We start from the raw sequence: 24070 nt of genomic DNA, 5'->3' as shown, positions 1-24070 counted from the left end.
GTAGCTGGTGGGTACTTAGGCAACACAATATCCATTTACTTTTTCTTGTGGAGAAATAATTGGTTGACCTTAAAGTGGACACATTTAAAATACAGTCTATAGATAGAAATATCTACAGAAGTACAAGTTCCTCAGAGCATGTCCAAAATGACCTTACCAGCCTCAAATATAGCTACAGCTCTGCCTTTAAGTTGCTATTAAAAAGTATGCCTAATTTTGAAAAATACAGCTGCAGAGTTTTACTTTACAGTCATTGAGTGAAAGACACACACACTCTTACTAACTGTATTTCATGGTTTGGCAGTCGTCAGTAATGTTCACACAGTGATGAGTGGACTGACCACACAATCCATCGACAACTCTGTGGTCCCACACCTCCTTTTTCATCCCTTTACAGGATGAGCCCCAAACTGTGAGAGCCACAGGACATCAACCACTTCATCACCTCATGTGACAGGAGAATGGAGGGGGGGGGGAGAGAGAAATCAAGTGAGGGCTATAGACGAGTCCGTTTTAAAGCAAGAGCCAGAAAGACACATACGAGTCTAATGGTTGCTTTATTGAATTCCCACAACTGCTTCACCAACAGAACTACAGCAACATAGTATTTGGAAGGTGCATAAAAGGTAAACAATTAGTGCACAGCCTAGACATACAGTACTATCACCCTGCACTGCACGACAACAACCCAATATAGAGCAGCACTTTATTTTAAACGGTCCATATCGTGTATGGATGTTTTGCATTTGCTGTGTTTAACTTTCACAATAATAGTGTATTTGACTATTTGTAGATGAAGTGAAAATCCATCGTCACTAAAAGAAAAAAAAAAAAAAAAAAAAAGTGCAGACATATTTCAACTGTATTCATTTCTGAAAACAAACTACTGAAATCCAAAACTATCATCTTGCACTTTAAATTCAAACTTCAGTTTTTCAAAAACCCAAGACCACCACTCAAAAGGTTGTGTGTATTCTCCGAACAATGGTTAAATTATTCCTACGGACACATTTGGGCTGTTCTGAGGAATGTCAGATCCTTATAAACTCAACCACACAGCAAGTGAAGGCGTTCTGGGAAAAACATGTCTCCACACAAAGTTTTCTGCCTTTTCCTTCTCACTCTTCTGTATTCTATTTATTGGCACAAAAGGTATTTAAGCATCAGGTTTTTGACTTTGACACCGATAGAAAAACTAAAATCTGCAAAACAGACAAATGCACACAAGCAGTGGCGAGATCTGAGCTCATGTTTTCCCATTGCTGAATGAGATAACATAAAACAGACAAGCTTATATCAGTTTGTGTCAGCAGAACAAAAGGGTTTGATGGTGAGTTTGTGTTTATGTGTACATGTGTGCTTTGTTCATGAGATGAAAGAACAGTATGTGGCAACAATGTGTGCTTTATAGTGCATAGTGTCTGCAGATGTGTGGGTTCACAGGTTGTTCTGGGTGCCTGCTCATTGTGTTTGCCATGTGAATGCTTCAGGACATTTTGGTTTACAATTTGATTGCGTGTCCTACCGAATATCTAACTGTGACAAAGAGCCACCGCGGAGAAACGGACCTCGCCTTGCTCCCTCTCCATGAATCCACGGCACACTTTGGATGCATCCTGGGCATGTACGAAAAGGAGAAAGAAGAAAAAGTAGATTTACTAAGTAACATTTGTACTAAGTTGCATTAAGTTGCTTTTGCTCCATTGACGTAAACTACAAATACTGCACTTTTTAAACTACACATTTCTGACATCTGAGGTTACTAGTCACAGAGGAAAGACCATCCTTAAAATGGAGGATTTTGTTACAATCAGAGTACATTTTACTGCCAAAAGTTGTATACTCCCCAGCAGGGCTGGACAATAGCATGGAAATATCAATACTGTAATATGAGGCTTGATGTCATGAAATGTGGCTGTGTTCATATAGATTGTACAGTAGAACCAAAAGTAGTCCCCAAAATATTGTAACATTTATATAGTTTGGTCAAAACGATTACATGATCATTTTGTTTTTGCCAACATTGCCCACTCACACAGTGGACTTGTGAATGCAGCTCTGCTACTTGAGAATAATCAATGTAAGAATCCTCATTTCACTTCAGAATAGTAGTTTATCACAACATTTAATGTTGCAATTTCATCAGTAATGCATGTAGAGCCCTCTTGTGGTAGTTTGATGCGACAATCCTACAGACCTGACCCTCCATGACTTGGCAGATCCTAAACGCATTTAGTTGTTCTCATTTTATCATAGTCATCTTCATTATGCTCTTACTAGACAGCTTAAGTTGTGAATCTAATATCTAACACACAGACCTGACGTTCATGACTTACAGTGGCGGTTCAAGTAGAAGGTGAAACATAACATTGCTTAAGTTCCAAATATCATTTATGATCCCTATTACAGATATTTGAGAGTGTGCATTAGCCAAGTTTATTGATTGAATCAAGACACTTGGGAACGGCCACTCCCTTTTCCAGTTCATACCTCCATGACTCATCACAGACAGACTGCCTGAAGAAACTTGGCTAACAATCCTATTTCAACATTTCCAGAATTGACATCAGCTGTGAAAGAATAACCATAGTTGTACCTACCGTAATGAAGGACTCATCTTTGGTAGCTCCGTGCTTCACCGGTCCATTCATTCTCCCATCTTAGGAACAAATAAGATCGTCAGGAATCCACAACATGGAAACGCATACAGGAATGTAGACAATGAGTTGACGCGCTTACCAAATTCGTAAAGTTGTCCATTTGCATTGACAAAGGCGATAAAGTGGAAGTTCACTTTATCGGCTTCCGGCTGTGAAAGTACAGGTGGGAAGAATTAATATTCGGAGTAAATACTGTGATACAAAAAGGCTTCAGAAAAGGAAAGGAATCAATTCAATGATGCTAGTTTTTAAAACGCCATTTAATTAACCGACTCACCAACTAAAGAGAGAGAGCTCACACATGGGCTATCAGGAGTTAAAGACTGTGCATATAGACCGACAGAAAGGTGAAACTGAACAGTTTCAGTTACACTGCAGACTGAAGTCTCATACGAGTGAATCACATGCGGGTTGACATACTTCCATCTACTATCAGAAAGGGGAATATGATGTAATCCATTAGCAGTAGATATTGTGGTTAAGCATCTTACCCTACACTGGCCCTGCACTGCAACCTCATTGTGAACCTCCCAGATCGCCTGGAGAAGAAAAATTCAGAACATGTCAGTTTAATACTGCTAAAACAAATCAGGCATGAAGACATATTCTTAATAGTACATCCTGTAATAATCTGCTATCAAGGGTCCTTTAGAGTGACATGGATGTATTGGTGTGTGGCGCCCCCAAGTGGGTAAAACCACACATGTAGGTTATGCACAACAGAAATTAGGTGTTTATATGAGTTTTTCCAATGTATTGGCATTAAATTTGAAGTTCTTATTCAACATTTCATCTATCGCTTATAATTCTATACATGACAGTAACCATATACGGCCTCAGATCATTAGCTCATAAACAATTAAATCTCACTGATGGCAAAAAAAATAAATATTTGAGCCTCTGCTGATTGTATTCCCACTTTAAGGAACAGCTGAATCTCCTTTCTTTAAAGATCAATCCACATGAGAACATAAAACAGCTTCGACAGTTTACCTGGTTCTTCTCCAGATGTTTGGCACGGTCATCAGCAGACATGTTTGCAGTCTCATCTAGAAACTTCTTCAGGGCAGAGCCACTATCTGAAAAGACCCAAACATTAAGGTAATCAGAACTTTATATGACATTCATTCACATTAAAATATCCTAAATCACAACCTGCCAGACTAAATAACTGCATCGCCAATCATCAGTGAAAGTTCTATGAAGCACTTGTTATGGTCTAATTTTTCAGCCACAGAAAACAAACTTGCATTAAAAGTAATGTGTGGGTTGTAATTTAAAATAAATGACAGCAAGATATCTTTGCACTGAATAGAAACTGCTGCGTCATTGATACAGACCAGCTGTACTTACTATGGCACCAGTGGTCATTTGAGCCGCACTCACCAAATGTCATTTTGCTTTTGTTGTTGGCCACAGCATGCAGCAGGGCGATGGTACCACAGGAATTGGCTGCTGTCTGCTTCAGGAAATAAAGCTCAGAGCCTCCGGCAACCTTGTCTGCCTGCTGCTCCCTAAAAGACTCATGCTGCAATACGCACAGATAAGAGCACGGTCATGGCTGTCAGATTGAGCTTCGTCATGATCAACTGCCCACATAAACAGTTAATTATGTCACTTTAAATGTTTGTGTGGATACGGTCAACATTGGAAACAGCAATCAACCAAAATATAGAAATGTTGACAACCTATAACTCATGTCATTAAAAAAAAAGCAAAAACACAAAAATATATTATGGTAAATTTAAGGAGGCATTTGAAGACATCATCGCAACCTCTTAGGAACTGCGATGGCCATTTTTCACAGTCATCTGATATATTGTAGATTTGAATTCATTGTCAGTTATTGCTTTATTTTGAATGTTGACCCTGGGGATGTGGTCTGAATCCCAGGCTCACAATACAAGCACTTATGAGAATGATACAGTTTATGTTTAACAGGATAACTGGACCTTATATTGTTATCCTTGCTTCCATCCCAGTCTCCCCCTATTCTACCGATCACATAACAATAGAGCGCACTCCCTCTGCATCCATGCACCTCAATCTAACCCCACCCCAGACAGCCTGCATCAGTGGCTCACCCCACCCTTCTATTTCCAGGAAGTGGTCTCCACCACCACCAAACCTGTTATTGTACCTGTTGTGTCAGTGGGAAGAGCAGCATCAAGGCACAGCATGGTTTAGGGACGGCAGAGAGTTGCTCCCCCTCCAGACCCAGCACGTCAACGAAGCGCCAGCTTTCACCCACGCCTAGCTTGCTCATTATCTGAAAACACAAGACAGGACAATAAACAAAAACACGAGGACCCAAATGCATGTGGAACAACTGAGGTCTTGACATATAAATGATGCCTCCACTCCTTAGGGTGTTGAAGGATGCTGCGTTGTGTTGGTCCAGCAGGGCCACACCCTTTAGCCTAGACACAGGACACACCGCTGGGGATGATGCTGCCGCATGGCATGGTGTCTTTTTTTAACGGTTTAGCTGGCCTCACATCTAGCTAGCTACTGTAAAACTTACCCGACAGTAGAATCAAGTAGTTAACGTTACCAATACGTCGCCATAGATTTGGTTAGCTTAACCGTTTCTCACCTTGTTCAGCATCTGAAAACGACATAAACAGAGGCCACAGGTGAGTTTGCGGTTTGAAAACGTTACGGTGTTAAAAAAAGTTAACAAACCAAAGTTATTCCCCTCCCACCTCGGGGTTGATCTCCATTGGGGTCCACTCCATTTTTGCACTGTTTCGGCGTGACTCCGCGTGTTGTGTGTGCTTCTCTTGCCGGTTTGTAGCCGTGAGTTGAAGTTACAGAGCGTGCCCATATTTTATGCTGCCGGTCATACCACTTACCGGCAGACAGGGGGGTGTCCTCGATCAAATAACTGGTGATGTTCCAAATTTAAAAGGCCTTCTGAGAAATATCAAAGGGATTTGAAATGCTAGGTCTTTGTTGCTACATATCTATTTATGTAGTAACATTTCAGATGATATATTTCCTTCTTCATTAAAAAAAATAAGTTAGATCCCACCGCTAAAGGTGAGATCACTCTGGTCAAACCATGCTCTTTCTAGAAGCAAAGATGTACAACCCTAATCACTCCCTATCAACAATGGTTGTGGCCAATGAGTTAAATTTAAATATTTTGTATCATCTATTTTATTTATAACTGTAGTGGTGTGGAGTGCACAGATCACATGTTAATCATGCAAAGGCCATATTCTATGATAATGTTGTGTAATATCGTGAGCCCCTATGTGGCTGCAGTGAATGTCCACATTTTAACTAAAATAACTCATAATTAACTGTATAAATACATTCTAACTAGTACATTTTCTCAAGTACTGTACTTTAGTGCCATATTGAGGTACTTGAGTATTTCCATTTTATTCTGCTTAAGCCAATATTGTACTTTTCACTCCACTACATTTATTTGACAACATTAGTCCCTAGTAGTTACATATATACTTTTAATTTCAATGCAGGATTTTAGAGTACTTATAACAGAGGGTTTTTACACTTTGGTATTTTTACTTTTAGTGAAGTAAAAGATCTGAGAACTTCCTCCATCACTGGTAACACAGGGTATTTATATCAGAATCAGAATCAGAACTGTTTATTGCCAAGTACGTTAGACATACAAGGAATTTTACTGAGTGAATGGTGCATAACAATAACAATAACAATGAACACAGTGCAATAATCAAGACATAATTTAAAAATAAAAACATATTAACATTTACAATAAAATATGTTACACAAACAAACAGATAACAACAGTTTAAAACAAGTATATTGTAAAAGTAGCATATGTATTTAAATATAGAAACATAAAAAGGATATGGAAGGGAGTGTAACGTTTCCTGGGGATGTAAGAGTCAGAGTCAGTGGGGGTCCCGGGCTTTGTTTATGAACCCAACTGCAGAGGGGAAGAAACTGTTTGTGTGGCGTGAGGTCTTGGTCCTGATGGACCTCAGCCTCCTGTCAGATGGAAGGGGCACGAACAGTTCATGTCCAGGGTGAGAGGGGTCGGCTACAATCTTTCTTGTTCGCTTCAGGGTCCTTGAAGCGAACAAGTCATGGAGGGACGGCAGATTGCAGCCAATCCCCCTCTCAGCAGAGCGAATGATGCGCTGCAGTCTGCCCTTGTCCTTAGCGGTGGCTGCAGCGTACCAGATGCTGATGGAGGAGCAGAGGATGGACTCAACGATGGCAGTGTAGAAGTGCACCATCATTGTCTTTGGCAGGTTGAACTTCTTCAGCTGCCTCAGGAAGTACATCCTCTGCTGAGCCCTGTTGGTGATGGAGCTGATCTTAGGGTCCCACTTGAGGTCCTGGGTTATGGTGGAGCCCAGGAAGCAGAAGGACTCCACAGCGTCGACGGGGGAGTCACACAGGGTGATAGGGGCAGGTATATGTTCTTCTATAACTTGTTTTTACCATCCAATGTAAAGCATTACATTTGATCTCGTATAAGGCACTTGCATCTTAGAACATGGAAGAAGAAGAAGAACAAGTACATTCTGTGAAACATGTCTGGACTGAGTTTGTATCTATAATGACAGAACACATGGAAGGACATAGAGATGTATTTCTATGCAAAAAGTTATTTATATATTTGTTTTTTTTACAGTTAAGACAATTATATGTTTTTGGTGGTCGTTTGTTTGTCTTTTTACATCATATTCATTGCTTTAGAATAAATATATTGAACTAAATCGGCTGATCTCTTGTTTTTTCTCTGGACTTTGTCCAATGGGTTTTTACTTTCACAACAGGATGTCAGAGTTACCTAACAGTAAAAGAGCATTTTAAGTCTCTCTGGGTGGTTAAAAATGTGGACGAGCATGAGTAAGGCATGTGGTCTGTAGAAAATGTCTGTGTAAGAAGACAAGAGAGGCAAGAACTCCAATCTTACTATTTCTCTGATTACATGGAATGTTGAACAGAGGAAACTGATACATTTGGATACTCAGCAGCTCACAGCATATTCATTTGCACCCTGGATACAAAACTGCTGTCAGATTTGTTGCTGTACAATCAAGATCTTTACTCTTGAATCTACTCGATCGGGTAGACACTTGATGGCACTCATCATTCATTCCTACCACAGAACGTTTTTGAACGCCTGGTGAAAGCAGCTCATGTGTGGTGGTTGTGGTCCTCACAAGATAAGGAAAACCAAAAATTCACTTGTGGACAACAGAACAAAATTCAACTCACTTGAGTTTCACTTCTCCTCTCCTATATGCAATAAAAGGAACAAGAAGAATCTAACTTTGACCTTTTACCTCAGTGTCCTGTGCACACCAGCATGCTTATCTTGTCAACATTTGTGGAGGTGAACGGTGTAACTCCTTTACCAGCAGGTTGGGGATGGAGCATTGTGGTGTGCTTTCGTCTCTTTGTCTCAATCAGCATGCAGTTAGGTCTGTTTCTCTGGTTGTTACTTCAACAATTACAATGCTGCGGATACAGAAGGTGATGATACACTATGACCCAGAAGAGAGATTGTTTTTATTATGTGATATGAAGACCATGAGATACAATTGTTAGCTCTGGAAACAAAAGTTACTTATGAGGGGCAATATTACCTAAAGGTTAAAGAACTGGACTTGATGAAAGAGCAGCATTTGTTACTCCCTCATGCAAGGCACTGGCGCTGCTCATTAACAAGCTCTCTCTCTCTCTCTCTCTCTCTCTCTCTCTCTCTGTCTCTCTCTCTCTCTCTCTGTCTCTCTGTCTCTCTCTCTCTCTCTCTCTGTCTCTCGCTTTCTCTCCCCCTCTTTCTTTCTCTCTGTCTCTCTCTCTCTTTCTCTCTCTCTCTCTGTTTCTCTCTCTCTGTCTCTCTCTGTCTCTCTCTCTTTCTCTCTCTCTCTGTCTCTCTCTCTTTCTCTCTCTCTCTGTCTCTCTCTCTCTCTCTCTCTCTCTCTCTGTCTCTCTCTCTCTCTTTCTGTTTCTCTCTTTCTGTTTCTCTCTCTCTGTCTCTTGCTTTCTCTCCCCCTCTTTCTCTCTCTCTCTCTCTCTCTCTCTCTCTCTCTCTCCCTCTCTCTTTCTGTTTCTCTCTCTCTGTTTCTCTCTCTCTTTCTCTCTCTCTCTCTCTCTCTCTCTCTCTCTCTCTCTCTCTCTCTCTCTCTCTCTCTCTCTCTCTCTCTGTTTCTCTCTCTCTTTGTATGTTAAGTCTTTGTTAGAATTGATCTGCAGTTATCAGTCTGGTTTACTTGGTGATTCATTGACGTGCAGATTCCACACATGCCAAAGTCAACAGAATGAACATCATTCAAAGCAGAAACAATCAGATCCATATGTTTCTAAGATAACGTTCTTCATCCAGTACAGGTTTACCTGTGGCATTGAATCAGATTGGTGTCAGTCTCCACCTGATGTCAAAACCTGTTGTATTCTAGTTTCTAGTTTTTGTCTATAAATGAATAACGCATTATTATCTCTATGAGTTATTGTTTAAAAAAACAACCTTCTTTTGAATTTGAAGCTATGTGGGGGTTCCCCTTGGTGTCAGTTATAGATTATTAATGTAATTAAAGTTCAGCTCCAGATGTCTTAAGACACTCATAATAGTGGTGAAAATCACATGCTTTACTAAAGCATGACTGGTGATGAATGCATGAATTCAGACCCATGTATGATCTCAGCCTCTCTGACAGCAGAACAGTACCTATTCTCATAGAAATATCTATAAATATTAATAATTAATACCATTGGGTCATACGGCAACATGGAAATGTTTGCAACCAGTTTGATATTTAAAAAAAAGCTTCATATTGCATTGAGAATATGTATTGTGCTTTCAGAGAGGCTGAGGAAATGCTTGGGTCTGAAATTAATGTTTATGTGACTGAATTCCAGCTAATTTGGTCGTAAATCAATTAATGTATAAAGTAACTGTGAATTACCATTCCTTAATTTGTTAATTGAGAGGAATTCATGATGCAGCCTGCATTCATTCATGCATTGAATCATCATCATCTAAAGTCATGCATTACTTAAATTTATGATACCCGTATAATAAAGTGTCTGAGGAACGCTGCTTGGGTCCAGTAACTGTGATTATTCCTCGACCTACACAAAGTTGGCAAATGAAACGGACAAAACTGAAACAAGCACACATTTGAGCAACTGAAGTTTCTTTCTTTTCAGTGTATATGCTACATGATGGATCATGCTTTATTAAACTCTCAGTATAATCTGCAGTTTCCCTTTTTTCTATGGGGAGTTTTACAATCTTTGTACGAATGCATCAGGCAACCAGAGAAACGACTCCAAATGAATGCTAATGTTGCGCTGTGTCTGCTGCATGTGTAAATAGGCATCTGTCTGCTAACATGTTAACTTCGTTAGATTGCAATGACATTATTGTGTTTTCAGCTAGTTTCGCTGTCCCCAGGTGGCAAAAATGCAATCAATACAGCTTTAACTAAACAGAAGTGTACAATGTGTACATTTCTTCCTTGATCCACACAATGTTGACAATACATACAAATAAAAAGAGCAATAAAAAGAAAAACTACCACTTTTAGGATTTTTGAAGCATGAATGCTTTGAGAGGCAATATATATGCTCTGAATGTAATGTTTGAATGAACAAAATGAATAATATCTACATGGAAACCTGTCAGGTAACATTTTGTCATCTGTCAGGTGTTACTCACACACAGGCTTTCTGTTAATACATCGAATACAGCCAGTGGTGGAAGTACATTTACTAGTACTGTGCTTCAGTACACTTTTGAGGTACCTTACCATTTCAGTATTTCCATTTTCCGTTGCTTTATACTTCTACTTTACTACATTTATTTGATAACAATTAGTCACTAGTAACTTTGCAGTTAATAAAATAGATTAATAAATATGGACATAATGTTATTAAGCCACACACAAAGTAGCCCAGATTTAACCCCACCTTTACCAGCTGCTACATTAGTGATGCTTGCATATGTTACACATTATAATCCAGTGGTATTATAAGCTATATATTATTCCAACATTGGACCACTCTGTATGATGAATGCTTTTACATTTGGTAATTAAGGCACATTGTGATGCTGATAATTTTGTTCTTGTTTGAAATCATGGCTTCTAATAGTGACAGAGTATTTGTACACGGTGGTACTGCAGCCCTACTTCTCATATAGTATCTGAGAGGACCAAACCTCTGTTTATTCTGCCGCCGTTATGAAATATATATGGAATAAAAACAGTTTCTCTTCTGGATACATGAAACAACATTTCCCACAGTGCTTCAGGAACAGGGCTATGGCCTGTACCAGAGTCCACGTGCACCGGGGTGTGGCCCACACACGCGCACCCTCACGCTCACGCGCGCACCAGAGAGTTTATTCGAGTGGGATTCTAGCGTCAGCCCTTCTTCTCTTCCTCTCTTCTCTCTCAGCCGGGTGTATCTTTCCGTTCTCCGAGCTTCATCTGACTGCTGCTACTCAGCGGTAAGTTTCACTGGAGCCGTTTTATTTTTTTATTTTTTATTTAATCGCTTTACCTTCCAGGTACAAGTTCAGCAGCATCGGACAGGTAAGCGGTGACACTCAGGGTCTACCTGCAGACAAAAGAGAGAGACAGGTCTGCGGAAGTTTGATAGCTCGGCGACACTAAAACCGAGAACTCAGACACCGGATAATCACCAGAATAAGAAGTTAATGTCAGATGTTCAAAGTAAATACATCTGGTTCTCGGAGAGAGACTTTGGTATTTGTTATATTTCGTCGCTAAATACCGTTTTTCCTCTCTCCAACAGATCTTCTTCTTCCGCAGAATAAATATCAAAGACCGACAAAATGGTGAGTCACTTTTACTTTATATACTTGTTCAGCTGTCAATTTAAAGAAACACATTAGGCATATTTTATATTAAAAGGATGATTATACTAACACAGTTATAATGGTCTTATCAAAAATCCGTTATTTATGCAAATATGTGAGGCATAAAATGTGTTTACCCTATGAACTCCAAGACAACGCCCACTTTTATCAACATTATGTAATGCTTAGATTCTTTTTTAATCTAAAAGTAGGTTAACATGAATTCACTGGTGATAAAATGTAAGATAACAATAAGTTTACCCTAAACACAGAAGCCCATTAATGTTTAATACATGAAGTAGATGTGGCAGTAGGTCTGTTTAAGATGAAGGAAAGTATATGAACTTGGCAACCATTCAAACACTTCAGAGAGTAACTTGTTGCTTTGAATAAGTTTATTTTACATAAAAGTGATCAAATGAACACTTTTACTGAACCTTGTAGTTTATCAAGTTGTGTGTGTGTGTGTGTGTGTGTGTGTGTGTGTGTTAATGCTTGTAGCGGTTCCATTTGGGGAAGTTGGGAAGTTTTGTATGACTCATGTGGGCTTTATTCCATCTGGGTGGGTCTCTCGGTGTCTCCTCCTCCCTCTGTTTTAAATACACCCATTTCCACGTCTAGCCTGAAGTTTAAAGCCAACCTTCCTCTCTTAAAGGGGAAATTTATTTTTCTTCTGTCAGGGTGGAGTGTTATCTTACCATAAAAATATAAAAAAACATGATCGTAATCAGCTGTGATGATGTAAGGCTGCTGCTCTCTGCAGACAGTTTTGTCTGGGGCTGTAAACCGAGTGTCTCCTTGGTGTTAAAAATGCTCACAAAGTCAGTTTTCATGTGTCTTTCTCAGACTCGTGTCCAATTTGAGGATGAGACTGATGATAATCTATATTTTTCTTATTGTCAGCAAATGCAGTGAACAGACCAAAAGCAACAATATATTGATCGGATCATTAACCTGATAGAGAGTATTCCTCTGTGCCAAAGTTGTTGTCCAAAAACAGTTAAAAACACATCAATGACATGATCATGGGCACTGTAGTTTATTAAGAGTCAGTCCCACATACTGTACACCCAAGTGCTGATATATATTCGTGAAGTTTTTAAAGTCTTCAGTAGGAAGGAATGGGCTTTGGACTGCAGCCAGACCTTTAGGCTTCCCACCCATAAGATCATTCAGAGTGAAACTTTCCTAATATGACTAATCCAGTCATTCTCTTGCATGCATTTTAAAACTGTTGTTTATCTCCACATGATTCTCCTGATTTCAAAGAATTCCTTCTGATGGAGAAAACTGTGAAAGGATGATCGTCAAACATGTTTTAGGACATATTAAAATGATCTTGTATGATTAATAACTTTTTGTCTCGTATGGTTTTTTCCACACAAAAAAGTCCAATTACCCTTTTTTATTTTTTAAATTACGTCTTCTTCGTTAGAAGACGTAAGATTCTACGTTAGATTCTATGCATATGCAAATATATTGTTTATTTCAAAAGTTGAACTACTAGACACACGATGTCTCCTACTTATTTTTCTTGGCCGGAAAATTGTCAAAGTTAAGGACACTTGAGTCTAAAAATATTATTTTCCATATTTATATATATATATATATATATATATATATATATATATATATATATATATATAAATAAAAATATATATATTCAAGTTCAATGTAGACAGTAATTGTACAGTTAATAGTAAAATGTATTATTTGACAATATGACCTCCCTTCATACGAGCAGGGCTGCATGTATTATGGATTGTTTGTAGTTACTGTTGTGCTTTAAATGCCAGTGAGGTACCAGTTGTGACAGCCTGGGTTTACATATGGTGGCTCAACATACCTCCATCAGACACCAGGTCATGTCTGAGCTCGCTCCACACAACGTATCCCTCGCTATAGGAGCTAAAACTGCGTCTAACACTCCAGTAGAAATGTGTTGCGTTGCTGTTCTAAATATCTCATTGTTTGGCTGCATGTTGATTAGATTTTGTTTAGCTTGTGGTGATGAGTGTGTTCATGAGGAAGGAGAGCTCGTGGACGTTTTGGCGTTCCTTCCTGCAGCAGAAGACAGAATCCTGGTTGTTAACAGCGACTTGTTTTTGGACGCGTTACAACTTATTTTTTTTTTTCCTCCAGATTTCCAGGGTCAGAATTCCACAGACATTCCCGTGGTTTTCCCCTCTAAACATCCCTCCCTCTGAAAAAAGAAGCAGCCGCTTGGCTATCTTATTGTTAATGTATAACAGTTTTAGGGAGTGTCTGGAATAAGTGCAGCTTTGTTACAGAAAGAAGCCTCTATTACTAAAATCAATCTTAAAGTTAATGTTTTTCCACCTTATCACATTCTCACTGTCCTCATTACCGATCGGTCTGTCTGTCCGGAACACTTTTTCCACATTCAGAGAAATGATTAGCCTGATAATCCATTACATTCAAATCGCTGGAGAATTCTCTGACAATACGATGTGGGAACATACTGTTCATGAAACGGAGGGCGATGTGAGAGCTGGTGTGCACATCTGCATGTATTTTCATGACGTCTGTAAGTCATTAAGTTCATCGTGTGTGTCTGAAAGTATCTGATGAGCGTACAGTATGCACATAACAAATCAGAGACGCAGCGTTTTTAAATGTACACTATGTACTCATGAATGTTAAGATTGATTAAGTGTGTTCTGTAATTCTATTAATGGGGAGAAGGAGAAGAGCCTTTGATGACATTATGCACATTAAAAATCTGAGGGGTGACCGTGGCTAAATGGAGAGCAGGGCCGTCTTTCAATCAGAGGGTCGGGGGTTCGATCCCCGGCTACTGCTCTACTCGTCTCATGTCCTCGAGCAAGACACTTAACCCCAAAATTGCTCCCATAGCTGGTGTGTAGATAGATACTGAATTGTAAGTCACTTTGGATTAAAGCATCTGCTAAATGACTGTAATGTAATGAGATGTGTAATTGATTAGGAATGTTCTGCCATGATTCTTTGATAAGGTTATGCATATAAGGAATCTAAGTTAATATGTATTGCTCTGTAATCTGTAAGCATGAAACTACAGATTGATTTAAGTGGGGCCTGCAAGGTTTATCTCTGATAAGAAGCCACAGCGGAAAGATGTTCTTTTGATAAATAAGTAGCTGCTTGTTTACAGACACATTAATTAATTAATTCAGCATAAACATTGTTGCTGCTCCAGTATCACACATGAAGAGACTTCTTCTCATTTTACATCTACGTCGTGTTGGAAGCCACTGGGTACAGGTGCATTAATGAAGGAGTTATTTATTGTTTTTTATTACTCAAACAAGAAGAAGAATATGTTGCAGTTGGAAGATCATTTGAATGTATTTAGACATAAACTATAGAGGTGCAATAAATCAGTACAAGTGTCTATCAGCTGTGCTTTAAAAAGAAATAATAAAAATTAAAAAAAAGTAAAACTTTGGAAAACTTAGATCAGAATAATCCTCCTTTGTCCTTTTCTTCCATGTTGCAGGCCGGCAGAGGAACCGTCAAAGCCAGTGTGAACTTCAATGCCACTACCGATGCTGAGGTTCTGTACAAGGCCATGAAGGGGCTGGGTAAGATGCACGTTTACACGGTGTCATCTGATACGTCGAAGGCGTGGAGTCAGTCAGTAGTACAACTCCAACGCACCAATGAGAGAGCGTTTTTTTGGGAGTTCCTCTCTGTAACTGCTGTCTGGGTGGAGTTCCACCCAGACAGCAGTGAGTCATAAACACACCAACAGAGACGCAACTTGAGTCACTGTGAGAGGAAAAAAAAACCATCTGCTGACTACGACTGAAGGCTGTGATTATGTGGGTGAAATAATTGTGATCAAGAGTCCGCCTCGACTGGACGTTGTTATGCTTGGCTGGGTAACCATGGTGCTTGTTGTCGTATAGGGACCGATGAGGATGCCATCTTGCAGCTGTTGACGGCTCGTAGCAACGCCCAGAGGCAGCAGATCAAGGCTGCCTACAAAACTCTGTTTGGAAAGGTTGGACTGCCTTAACAGCTGTTAGACCACATGAACGCACATATTACAAGAGCTTCAACTTATAAAAAAAGGCCTCTGTATGCCTCAAACAAACTACTGTATACTTTGAGGTATAGACATGTTGAAGGTATAAACATAACTACTGTAATGTTATACCGGACACAGCGAGACTAGCTGCTGCCCCTTGTTTCCAGTCTATACTAAGCTAAGCTAACTACATGACCGTAGTATTGATCTATCGGCAAGGAAGCAAATATTTCCCAAAAAGGTTAAACTATTCCTTTTAACAAAAGCTGAGCAAAAAAACAACAACATGCTGTCACTGCACGAGCAATAATAAGCCCTCAACAGTTAGCTGCTGCTTATTGAGCAATTCAAGCAAATCCCGTCACTTTCACACCTTCGCACACCTGGCCGATCAATGTGTAACAATGCTGTTAGACCAACCGACGAGCTCCTCATTTGAAGCATACTGAGGCCTTTAAACCCGATGACCACACACATCAAAGCTCCAGCTTGATTTAGCCAAACCATTACTGTCGATACAAATCATGGAGATATATGTAGCGAAATAATCCAGCTGCACGCAACAGCCATACAATTCTTCACTGCAGTCACACACAGAGGATCTAATTAAAGCACACGTTGTATCCTCATGACAGGATCTGGTAGATGACCTGAAGGGAGAGCTGGGGGGCAAATTTGAGACCCTGATTGTGGGACTGATGACCGCCCCCCTCGCTTATGACGTGTCATCGCTCCGCAACGCCATCAAGGTAAGTGCTGCAGATGAGATAAAGGCTCTTATAGATGGAGAGTTTCTGAGTACGGTAGAAACATACATGTTAGCAGTCTGAGGAGCTGGAAACTCAACTGTCGCTTCATCAGACCGCTTCCCTCTTCGACCTGTAGGGCGCAGGAACCGACGAGAAGGTCCTCGTGGAGATCCTTGCCTCCAGAACACCTCAGCAGGTGAAGGAAATCGTTGCTGCTTATAGAAAAGGTAACACTGGCACACTCGTACTGCATGATACAGGAGACTGTATTGGTCCTTGTTAAATATTCTACAGTGAAACTATAGAATATGTTCTCATCTGCAACTTAAATAACAGAAATTGTGTATTGTTTTTATGAATGGCTCTAACAAGCAGGGATTCAGAACAGGGAATAAACTGAAACTGCAGATGCTTTAATTTTTTTGGAGTCACTCCGATTATGTTTTATTTATTGTAGCTTAACTTTAATTATAGACTCGGAGCTGAGTTTGTGCTAAGCAAAGGGACTCTGGCCTGTGGAGGAGGAACAGTTTAAAAGGTGCTGAACAAAGACAGAAAGGGAAAGCATAGAAAGTGTTGGTTCATATTAAATATATTTCTGTGTTTTGATGCATGTGTCAAAGATGAATCTGATGGGCAGATGTTTTCAAAAGATGGACAAAGAAAGTGTGACAATACAACTTTTTAAAGATCAGGTCTAAAAGAAAACTTGTGTGTTTCTTGTGTTTCTCAGAGTATGACGACGACCTGGAGGAAGATGTATCTGGTGACACCTCAGGTCACTTCAAGAGACTTCTGGTTATTCTGCTGCAGGTAAATCTCCTCCTTTGCTCTCTCCTTGTCCTCCCTTCTTCTCTGCTCTATCCTTGTCTCCTCTCCTTTGCTCTCTCCTTGTCTCCTCTCCTCTGCTTTCCTCTCTTCTTCTATATCCTTGTCTCCTCTCGTCTGCTTTGCTTTGCTCTATCCTTGTCTCATCTTCTCTCTTCTTCTCTATCCTTGTCTTCTCTCGTCTCCTTTCCTTTTCTCAATCCGTGTCTCCTATCCTCTCCTCTTCTCTGTACTTGTCTCCTCTCCTGTCCTCTCCTCTTTCCTTGTCTCCCCTCCTCTATCTTGATCTCCTCTTATCTTGTCTCCTCTCCTCTATCCTGATCTCCTCTCCTCTATCCTTGTCTCCTCTGCTCTCTAACAGAAATGTTTTGTCTCTCCTCAGGCGAACAGGCAGAAGGGGATCCAGCAGGGAAACGTAGAGAGTGACGCTCAGGTGAGTCGGTTGTTTTATCGCTGATCAGTAAATATTTCTGCTCTTCACTATCAATGGTGTCTTTGTTTTCTTGTCAGAGGGTGTGACTGTCACATGTGTTTGTGGATAGGATCTAAATGCTGGGCTTTGAAGCGTGTGTGTGTGTGTGTGTGTGTGTGTGTGTGTGTGTGTGTGTTGCAGTTTGTACAGCTGATCTGTAATAACGTTATGAAGCCTCCTTGTAGAGGGAGCGAGTAACTCTTGGTTGAATTTAAAAGAGATAAAAAATACAGGCAGACAGACACTGTGAAGCGGTTCTGTATGGTGTGGATAATCTATTTATTTCTAGAGCTTGCTGCCACTTGGCCGAATGATTTCTACTCTAGAATAACTTCTGTATGAACGGGATCCATCCCCAGTACGGACAAGACTTCACTTTATTTTGTTCAGTTGCTGTTTCTGTCATTAGGCAAGGCAAGTTTATTTGTATAGCACATTTTAACAACAAGGCAATTCAAAGTGCTTCACATAAAACCATTAAAGCAATCAAAACACAAGGCAAAAAAAATTTGATTTAAAAACAATTAAGAAACATTAAAAACAGTCATTAAAACACTACAAAGCTGTGTAAGAAATAAAATACAGTAGTAAAATGCAGAAATGAAGGAAATTGATTAACATCCTTGAATGTGGTTCAATTAAAGGCAGCAGCAAACAGAAAAGTCTTCAGTCTGGATTTAAAGGAGCTGAGGGTCTCAGCAGACCTGCAGCTTTCTGGGACTTTGTTCCAGATATGTGTAGCAGAAAAACTGAACGCTGCTTCTCCATGTTTAGTTCTGACTCTGGGAACAGAAAGTAGACCGGTCCCAGACGACCTAAGGGGTCGGGATGGTTCATAAGGTAGCAGCAGAGATGTATTTTGGCCCTAAACCATTCAGTGGTTAGTATCACTGATAGTCTCTCTGAGAGAGCTGAACTCATTCCTCTTCAGCACATATTAATTAAACACGACAGTACTTCCCTCTGAAATGTAGTGAAGTATAAAGTAGCATGAAATTGAAACTGCAGTACCTGAAAGTTGAGTCGATGTCCTGTGTGTTTCTGTGGTCGCAGGTCCTCTTCAAGGCTGGAGAGCAGAAGTTCGGCACTGATGAACAAACGTTTGTCACCATCCTGGGAAACCGGAGTGCAGAACATCTTAGGAAAGGTTCGTCTGAGAGTTGCAGTTACAGAGCCTCTCAAATCATTTTGGGAGCTTCACATAATACCCAAACTAATTCTGAACCTGTGTTTCAGTATTCGATGCCTACATGAAGTTGGCTGGATACGAGATGGAGGAGAGCATCAAGAGGGAAACATCTGGAGGCCTGAGAGATCTGCTTCTGGCCGTCGGTACGAAACTACTGCAGGCTGGTTCTGTTGCCCGCTTCTTGAGGTGGTGACTTTGAATGAATAATAATGACACGTTCTCAATCGTCTGTCCTGTTTTTCTTTAAAGTGAAGTGTGCCAGGAGCGTTCCAGCCTACTTTGCTGAGACTCTGTACTATGCGATGAAGGTGAGACAACAAAGATCGTAGATAAAGTGTAATCAATGTTATGTTTGACCATTATAACAGTAGTCGTAATAACACATTATTATACCAGCAAAATGCAATTCATAGCTGCTTAAAAAAATGTATGTCGTCATTTTGGAATTGGGAATTGAAATAGAGAAGTAGAAACACTCAACTCACAAGTATGTTGAGGTTGTTTATCTTCAATCCATATGCTCAATTTTTTTCTCAATTTGAATGTGATTTAAATGAATCAAGACAGTTAGTTGATTGGAAACCTAAAGAATCTCGGGGGAATAACTGCTTGTAGTTTATCTGTCCGGTATGTAACTTTACTGCTTTGGTTCACCGTCTTTAAAGAGTTGTGTTGATACGCAGAGAAAAAGCTCTAAAAACAACTGTACTTTGGCCAGGGGGGCAGTCCCTTTTTTCATTTCCCAATGAAAGCTAACGTTGTTCCCTAACTTTTGGATGTTTAAATGAGCAACTGTTTGCCAACATGTTCACCATATCGACTTAAAAGGTTTATGTCAGTGTTCTGCAGTGTTCGGCCCCCAAGTGGCCAAAAATGGTCACATGTAGCGCAATTGTCAAACAATGAACATCTGTATCCATGAACATGAACTATTCTAAATATTCATAGAAGCCTGTGCTCTCAGATGATCGTTCAGGAGGCATGCAGTCATCGTGTGTTTGTTGTTGCAGGGTGCAGGAACTGATGATAACACCCTGATCAGAGTGATGGTGTCTCGCAGTGAGGTGGACTTGTTGGACGTCAGAACTGAGTTCAGGAGGTTGTTTGCCTGCTCTCTGTTTTCCATGATCAAGGTACACACACACACACACACACACACACACACACACACACACACACACACACACACACACACACACACATGAATAAACAAACACACTGCACCACACGCACACACACACATTTACTGAACATAACTTCCCATACTCCTATGAATCTTTTTTTTTCCTTTTCTTTATTTCTGTGTGTGTTTGTTACAGGGAGATACCGGCGGTGACTTCCGAAAGGCCCTTCTATTGCTCTGTGGTGGAGATGATGCGTAAACGGGGCCGCAAGCAATAAAACAGGAACCACATCTGAAGTGCCTCTTCTCTAAGTCGGCCTTTTTTTTCTTTTGGGCCGTCGACTCACTGAAACAAGAAAATAACACACAAAGTCCAAAACGACAACAAAACGTTCTTGTGCGTGAGAGACGGCCCATCAGGTCTTTTTAAACTATGACTCCAAATAATGTCTTTGAAAGGTAGCTAACACTTAATGCAGCTTTTGGCCGACTAACATCTTCAATATCACTCATATTATATCATTCCTTTGTATTGCGAAAGCATGAGATTACAATTGTTTTGTTTGCACTTTATATGGCAGAAACAATATATGCAATAATAAACATTTCAACTGATGAAGTATAAGGGCCCCTGTTTTCTTGTCTCTGCTGCAGTACCAGTCCTGTCCTGCAGTACACATGTACTAGTACATGTTTTACAAGTACCCGTTTGATTTCTGTTGAACATGCACTGTCCTCTCATTGCCACTAGAGAGAGATAGAGCCGCTTTAAGAGAGAGAAATTCACCCATGTTGAAGACAGAGGCGATTTAAAAACTTGAGCGTACTACACTTCAGTACAGTCTTAAGATATTTGTACAGCTTTATACTCCTTTTACACTTTAACATATTATATTACAGTTTCATTCCATTACATTTATGTGAGATCTACAGTAGTTGCTTACTTTGCTAATGAAGACTTTACATACATAACTACAGATTAAACTTCTCAATAACATATGAAGCCCATTATAATCAGATCCACTTTGACCAGCGGCAAAGTAAAAATACAGCTGATATGAAGGCATTACCAGTAATAATTCAATTATTTAATTAATTCAAAATATCCAGCTCTCTGAAAGTCAGCATTCTCCATGAGTACTAAATATGTTTTACTGATAATACTTTTGTAAAATGTCTAATCCAAGACTGTTACTTGAGAGTATACATATAAAACATGCCATAGTTCTGATTTATTCATTTCTGCACTCTGCACAACAAAGTCATTTTGTTTGTTGTGCTCAAAGCCTGAAACACAAAAAATGACCAAAAAAAGATCCCCATGCCTTGGAAAACATGTGTTTTATAATGTAATCATGATGTGATCCTTTTAATACTCAAGGACACACACACACACACACACACACACACACACACACACACACACACACACACACGTGTGATGCCTACATGGAGGGATACGAGATGGAGAGCGTCAAAAGGGAAACATCTGATTGATGACACACACACACACACACACTCATAAAAGACAGGAAGGCATTAAGAAAAAACATAAAATAAAACATATAATTAGGATTTTTACAAGAGAAAAACTAATTAAAGTGGAAGATAAAATGCAGTAGCAAAACAAGAGAGTGTTCAGCCCTAAAAGAACTAAGAGCTGCAGCAGATCTCAAGTCTTCTATTCAGTTTGTTGATATGTTGCATACAAACTGAATGCTGCTTCTGCATCATTCTTCTTGCATTCATTGTACCGAAAGCAGTATTTATTTTCTGACACTTTCTGTCTTTCATCTGGCTGTCTGTTGATGTCAGTGTAACGTCTTGGGTTGACCTGCACTTACTTTAACTGAATCGACAGCTGCTGACGTTAAGAGGCAGCGTTAACTGTTGCCAGTAAAATGACATCAAGGGAAGATGCTTTGTTCTGTGTGGGTTGAAGGAGGGGTCATCACAGGTCCTGTTACACTACTCCTCTGTTATTCTTTTCACGGAAGCGGTTGCCCTTGATTGTTGCCACAGAAACAAGCAGCCAATAACAAGCTCCAAACAGCAGGGTGTGGGGGTCAGGCCACCTCGAGCCACAGGAAGAACAATACCTCTGACTCCTCCCACCTCGCTGCCCTGCATGCTTCTGGGTGGGCATGTGTCCGGTCAGCTTTGTAGGTCAAATCTGAAGTACTTAGTGGAGCGTTGAGTTGTGTTTTCTCCAGCCCCTCCTGACATCCAGAGCCCCTCCTCTTCTTCACCACTGAGGCTCTGAACTACTAACTGCAGTTCAAGTTCAAGTTGACCAGGAAGTTTTGTTTTTCATTAAAGCTCAGAGCAGCTGCCGTTATTTGTTCAAATGCACAATAAAAAGAAGCAACAATGTGTCCTTGATTGTCTCAACTTGCAACCACAGAGAACTGCCAAAAGCTGATACTATCCTCCTGCACACAGCTGCTGGTGTATTAACATTGATGAAGAGCTGAAACAATTAGTTGATTCTTTGTATCAATGTAATCAGCAACTATATTCATAGGGGATTTATCATTTAATTCATTTGTTTTGCCAAAAAAGGCCAGACCTTTCTGCAGTTTCAGCTTCTCAATTGGAGGATCTGAGGATTTTCCTCTTTTCTTTGTTTTATGTTATAATAAATAGATAGTTGGTTGTATATATACTGACATAAACAAGACATATGAAGTGCTTTGGTGCCTAGGAATGTGTGAGTTCACCATTGTCTGCCATTTTATAGACTAAACAATTGCTTGATTAATCAAAAATAATAATTAACCATTGATAGTGAAAATAAATGTTAATAGTTCATGACATTGGGTTTAACCCATCAGACGCTGATTGAGCTTCAGTAATAACACAAGATCAGAAGCTTCAGTTCCCTGAATAAGAGTATGGAAACAACAAATCCAGATGCTTCCATACAGCTGTATTACACAATACAATTAACATCTTATCTAAGACACTTAAAGCAGAGGAAAATATCTAATGACTATATAGAGATATGGAAAAAAAGAGATATTTATTGTTGTGGCAGTGAAGCATGTCAGTATTAGACATGTTGTATAAGACTGAGGGCCTTCCCTCAGACAAAGCTTGGAAAAAGACTCTCTTCAACTCCCCCTTAGTTTACTTAGTTTCGGTCAATTCCTTGATGCCAGTGGGATCATGATTATGTCATTATAGCGCAACAATTTAAGATATGATGTGACTACATGAAACACACAAAAAAGCTCTGTATTGTAGCATTAGGGACGCAGGACCAGTTATGTTAAGACAGAGTGTCGTTTCTTTCCAGATAAGAGGGGTGATGATTAAAAATTTCATCAGATTTTTTTGAGTTTCTTATTCAGATTTTCTTTTTGTACACTGTCGTGGTCATTTCTGCAAGCCATTGCTTCACTGCCAAGCCTGATAATTTGTTTTTTAAAACTATCTTAAAGGAGAAAAAAAGATGACATGGTGAGATGCACCGCGAGGATGAGACAGGGCTGAGTGCTTGATGAGTTTGGAATAGATGTGAATCTTATGCTACAGTCATCAGATCGTGACCCAACAGAACACCTGTGGGTTATTTTTGACAAAACTGAACTTAATGATGGAATGTGTTCATGAAGAACGGTGTTCATCCCTCCAGCAGCTTTTCAGACACTTGAGGAATATATTTCAAAATGCAGTGATGCTTTTCTTTTTACAGTTCACTGATATTTTTATTATATAGCTTTTGTCACCCAACTTTATCTTTGCATCTTGCTTTGACATAAGAAGGGGTAGACACACATAAAACATTTAAGAAAGCAGCGGATGGTTTTCTGTCAATCCTTCCAAATGAAAGAGTGGATTTTCTCCACTGCTTCCACGACCTGATATGAAGTCGTGACCACAAATCCGTAGATTTGGGAGTAATCTGGTGGTGGAAGCTGTCACAAATCCTAAACACACAAATTCCTGAAGGCTTGCTCTGGCACTCCAGACTTTCTGCTCCTGAAACCCTAAAAGAACATGGGTATATCCTCGATACATACACTAACACACTCCCAGGTTGAAGCACAATAGGTAATCAGGCAGTGAATGAATGGAAGCGGGCCGGTGTTTATACTTTGGGGCTGATGAGGGAAGTGGAAAAAGGTGTGCAGGTGGGTGTGGAACATCAGGGACTGGCAGGAGGGAGGGGTGGGAT

At 39.9% G+C, this 24070-nt stretch overlaps 2 protein-coding genes across 3 annotated transcripts; one reads left to right on the top strand and one right to left on the bottom strand.

The window, feature by feature from the left end:
• Window positions 1-540: 540 nt before the first annotated feature.
• uchl1 (ubiquitin carboxyl-terminal esterase L1 (ubiquitin thiolesterase)) lies at window positions 541-5476 on the bottom strand. The gene is made up of 9 exons (XM_068727667.1): window positions 5366-5476; window positions 5257-5268; window positions 4801-4929; window positions 4047-4188; window positions 3654-3739; window positions 3152-3199; window positions 2740-2809; window positions 2601-2659; window positions 541-1616 (listed from the first exon to the last, which is right to left on the bottom strand). The coding sequence occupies exons 1-9, from the start codon at window positions 5396-5398 to the stop codon at window positions 1533-1535; spliced, it is 663 nt and encodes a 220-aa protein (XP_068583768.1). The 5' UTR covers window positions 5399-5476; the 3' UTR covers window positions 541-1532.
• A 5537-nt stretch (window positions 5477-11013) lies between these two features.
• Window positions 11014-20515, top strand: anxa5b (annexin A5b). 2 transcript variants are annotated; one of them, XM_068726939.1, is made up of 13 exons: window positions 11014-11124; window positions 11433-11475; window positions 14996-15080; window positions 15408-15502; window positions 16165-16278; window positions 16415-16505; window positions 17012-17091; window positions 17489-17539; window positions 18632-18725; window positions 18815-18910; window positions 19017-19075; window positions 19778-19900; window positions 20087-20515. In XM_068726939.1, exons 2-13 carry the CDS (start codon window positions 11473-11475, stop codon window positions 20147-20149), a joined length of 954 nt encoding a protein of 317 aa, XP_068583040.1. In that variant the 5' UTR covers window positions 11014-11124; window positions 11433-11472; the 3' UTR covers window positions 20150-20515. The 2 variants fall into 2 exon arrangements, with proteins under 2 accessions (XP_068583040.1, XP_068583039.1); XM_068726938.1 differs by lacking the exons at window positions 11014-11124; window positions 11433-11475 and having other exon boundaries at window positions 14987-15080.
• The last annotated feature ends 3555 nt before the right edge of the window (window positions 20516-24070 follow it).

Source organism: Cebidichthys violaceus, unplaced genomic scaffold (assembly GCF_023349555.1).
Source record: "Cebidichthys violaceus isolate CVI_PGR_0920_01 unplaced genomic scaffold, fCebVio1.0.p SCAF_4, whole genome shotgun sequence".
NCBI lineage: Eukaryota > Metazoa > Chordata > Actinopteri > Perciformes > Stichaeidae > Cebidichthys > Cebidichthys violaceus.
Note: the sequence above shows the minus strand (reverse complement) of the source record. Positions and strands in the feature narration are given on the sequence as shown.